A 3,313-nucleotide genomic window follows, 5' to 3' on the forward strand; every position below is an offset into this window, starting at 1 on the left:
TCAGGGTGGACATGGGGTCGGAGGAAAAAGAAAGGAATATTTAAATGAAGAATGGAAAAACGAGCCCGTGATTTTTCCTCGAATCAGAGGAGGACCATGTAATAATAATCCGTTGATAATCATTGCTCTTTTCGTACATTGCTGATCGCAATATGTGTTCTTCGACACTGGTAGTACGTCCGACATCATGTACGAACAATGCTTCGAACAACTTTATGAAGACGATAAAGAGTGACTGAAACCAATTCATGCACCTGTATCTGGCTTCGGGGGTGAAGTGATGCACCCAAGGGGTGTAATATCTTTTCTGGTAAAACTCTGCGACGGGGTTCATTCAAGAACGGAGGAAGTTGAATTCTTGGTCCTACCAGCAACTTCTAAACATGACATTATTCTTGGACGAGAAGCGATTGGTGACTTCAACGCCCACCCGTCCACAGCCCACGGTGCAGTAGGAGTCCCAACTCGCACCGGCGTGGCAATAATTCATGTCAACCGACACTGCTTTGCAACTGAGAGTTCAAGACCTAGCAAGGTCCCAAAACAAGCTCAGAGGACCGAACCGGAGAAATGGGTTTTGAACAAGAAATTCCCTGACCAAACAGTTACAATTGGACCTGCTATTTCAGAATTAGTGAGGACCTTTTTGAAGCAGCTATTAACTAAAAATATGGACATCTTCGCTTGGCAACCCGCGAATATGATCGGATTCCCGCGGAACATTGCGGAACACAAATTAAGGGTAAACCCGTTATTTACCCCGGTTGTGCAGAAAACGCGAAAGATGGGCCCAGAACAAACAAAAGCCATGAATGAACAAGTACAAGATCTACTTCACGCCGGGATCATCCGGGAAATCAAATACCAAACATGGGTGGCGAATCCGGTTATTGTTCCAAAGAGCAATGGAACATGGCGGATGTGCATTGATTTTAAAGACCTAAACAAAGCTTGCCCGAAAGATTGTTACCCACTGCCTGAGATTGACCTCAAGGTAGACGCCGTAGCTCCGTTCAAATTCAAATGTTTCCTCGACGCCTAGAAGGGCTATCACCAAATTCGCATGGCGGCCGGTGATGATGACAAGACAGCGTCCGCACGGACCAGGGGACATTTTGTTATAAAATGATGCCCTTCGGATTAAAAAACGCGGGTGCCACATATCAGCGGTTAATGTATCAGGCTTTCAAAGGTCAGATAAATCGAAACCTGGAGGTTTATATGGATGATTTAGTGATCAAAAGCATCGAAGAAGATCAAATGTTAAGAGATATTGAAGAGACCTTCTACACATTGAGAAGCATTAACATGAAATTGAATCCGGCCAAATGATCCTTTGGGATGGAGGAAGGAAAGTTCCTCGGAGTAATAGTTACAGGTACAGGCTTTAAGGCTAACCCGGACAAGATCCAAGCGGTGGCCCGAATGCCTTCCCCTTCGTCCCTCAACGAAGTCCAGAAACTTAATGGAAGACTCGTGGCACTAAATCGTTTTTTAGCAAATCACGCGGCCAAGTCTTACCCATTCGTGTCAACACTTAGAAATTGTCTCAAAAATGCACATTTCAAGTGGACCGCGGAGGCTGAACAAGCATTCTTAGAGGTTAAGAAGTGCTTAATGGAGTTACCTACCCTAACAGCACCATATGCGGGTGAACCTTGGACACTGTATTTATCTTTTTCTGATATCACTGTCGGGGCTGTACTACTGACAGATAGGAAAAGTGTCGAAACCCTAATTTACTATGTCAGCAGGACGTTGTCAGACCAGGAGACCAGATATTCGATGTTAGAAAAACTTGTCTTAGCACTGGTCTATGCAGACCGACGGCTCCGCAGATGTTTTCAGGGACATCCCATAAACGTTCTGACCGGGTACAAACTCAAGAATGTGTTGAGTAAACCGGAATTATCCGGGCGATTGGCAAAGTGGGCCATCGAGTTGGGCGAACATGCGATCGAATATAAACCCATACCAACAATCAAGTGACAAGTGCGTTTGATCGAACAACAACCCCAAGCACCTCCGGAACAAGGACAAGTTTGGTCATTGTTCACGAACGGAGCTTCAAGCAGCGAAGGATCTGGTGCAGGCCTCAGGCTAGTTAATCCCGAGGGACATGAATTCACATACGCCATAAAATTGGATTTTAAAAGCACCAACAATGAGGCGGAATATGAAGCCTTTCTGTCAGTCCTGCGAATAGCTAAAAAGCTTGGGGTGAAACATTTGGAGGCACGGGTGGATTCCATGCTGATTGCGGGACAGATTAATGGAACATATGAAGCAAAAAATGATGTTATGGCTTCTTATCTCACGCAAGAAAAGGACTTAATCCGCCAGTTCTCTTCCTTCAATATTATTCATATCAAGAGGAGCGAGAACAAGTCTGCGAATGCTCTTAGCAATCTGGCTTCGACAACCTTCAAGCACTTTGCTAAAGATATTCGTGTTGAAGTTCTAGACCACCCGTCCGTTCCACAAAGTCAAGTTCTGGTAATTCAAACAGGCGTCGAATCATGGATGACACCGATCAAGGCTTTCTTATCATCCGGTGCCCTTCCGGCAGAGAAAGCTGAGGCCCGGAATATTAAGCACAAAGCTTTGAATTACCAATTGAATGATGGAGTGTTGTACCGGAGATCGTTTCTAGGACCACTGCTGCGTTGTGTAGATGCCGAAGATGCGAATTACTTAATACGAGAAATTTATGAGGGCATTTGTGGCTTACACACGGTACCTAGAATGACTGTTGCAAAGATCATGAATGCAGGGTATTACTGGCCCGACATGCATTTGAACGCTGTGCAAGAAATCAGAAAGTGTGATTCTTGCCAACGACATGCTCCCAATACCCTGCGTCCAAAAAACGAATTGATCCCGGTAACATCCGCCTGGCCGTTCCAGAAGTGGGCTATTGACATTATGGGACCATTCCCAGAAGCCCCCGGTGAGTCAAATTCTTGATAGTGGCCATTGATTACTTCACCAAATGGGTGGAAGCCAAACCGGTTGCATCGATAACAACATCAAGCGTTAAGAAGTTCCTTTGGGAATTCATCATTTGCCGGTTTGGTCTTCCGCAGGAACTGGTAAGTGACAATGGGACCCAATTTGCTCATAGCAGATTACAGGACTGGTTGAAAGAACTTCAAGTCATTCAAAATTTTACTTATGTAGCTCATCCGCAAACCAAACGGTCAGGTCGAAAGAACCAACCGAACTATCAAAGAAGGGATTAAGGCAAGGTTAGGAACTAAGCGGACGGGCTGGGTGGACGAATTGCCTCATGTACTTTGGGCCTTTCGCACCC

The 3,313-nt window shown here is 45.3% G+C and overlaps 1 protein-coding gene across 1 annotated transcript; it reads left to right on the forward strand.

Moving 5' to 3' along the window:
- The first annotated feature begins 2,301 nt into the window (after nucleotides 1-2,301).
- LOC143624545 (uncharacterized) lies at nucleotides 2,302-2,967 on the forward strand. Its single transcript, XM_077095159.1, has one exon. It carries the CDS (start codon nucleotides 2,302-2,304, stop codon nucleotides 2,965-2,967), a length of 666 nt encoding a protein of 221 aa, XP_076951274.1.
- Nucleotides 2,968-3,313: the final 346 nt, after the last annotated feature.

This window comes from Bidens hawaiensis, unplaced genomic scaffold (assembly GCF_021521415.1).
Source record: "Bidens hawaiensis isolate Kalapana, Puna unplaced genomic scaffold, B.hawaiensis_p1.1 tig00003857_1, whole genome shotgun sequence".
NCBI lineage: Eukaryota > Viridiplantae > Streptophyta > Magnoliopsida > Asterales > Asteraceae > Bidens > Bidens hawaiensis.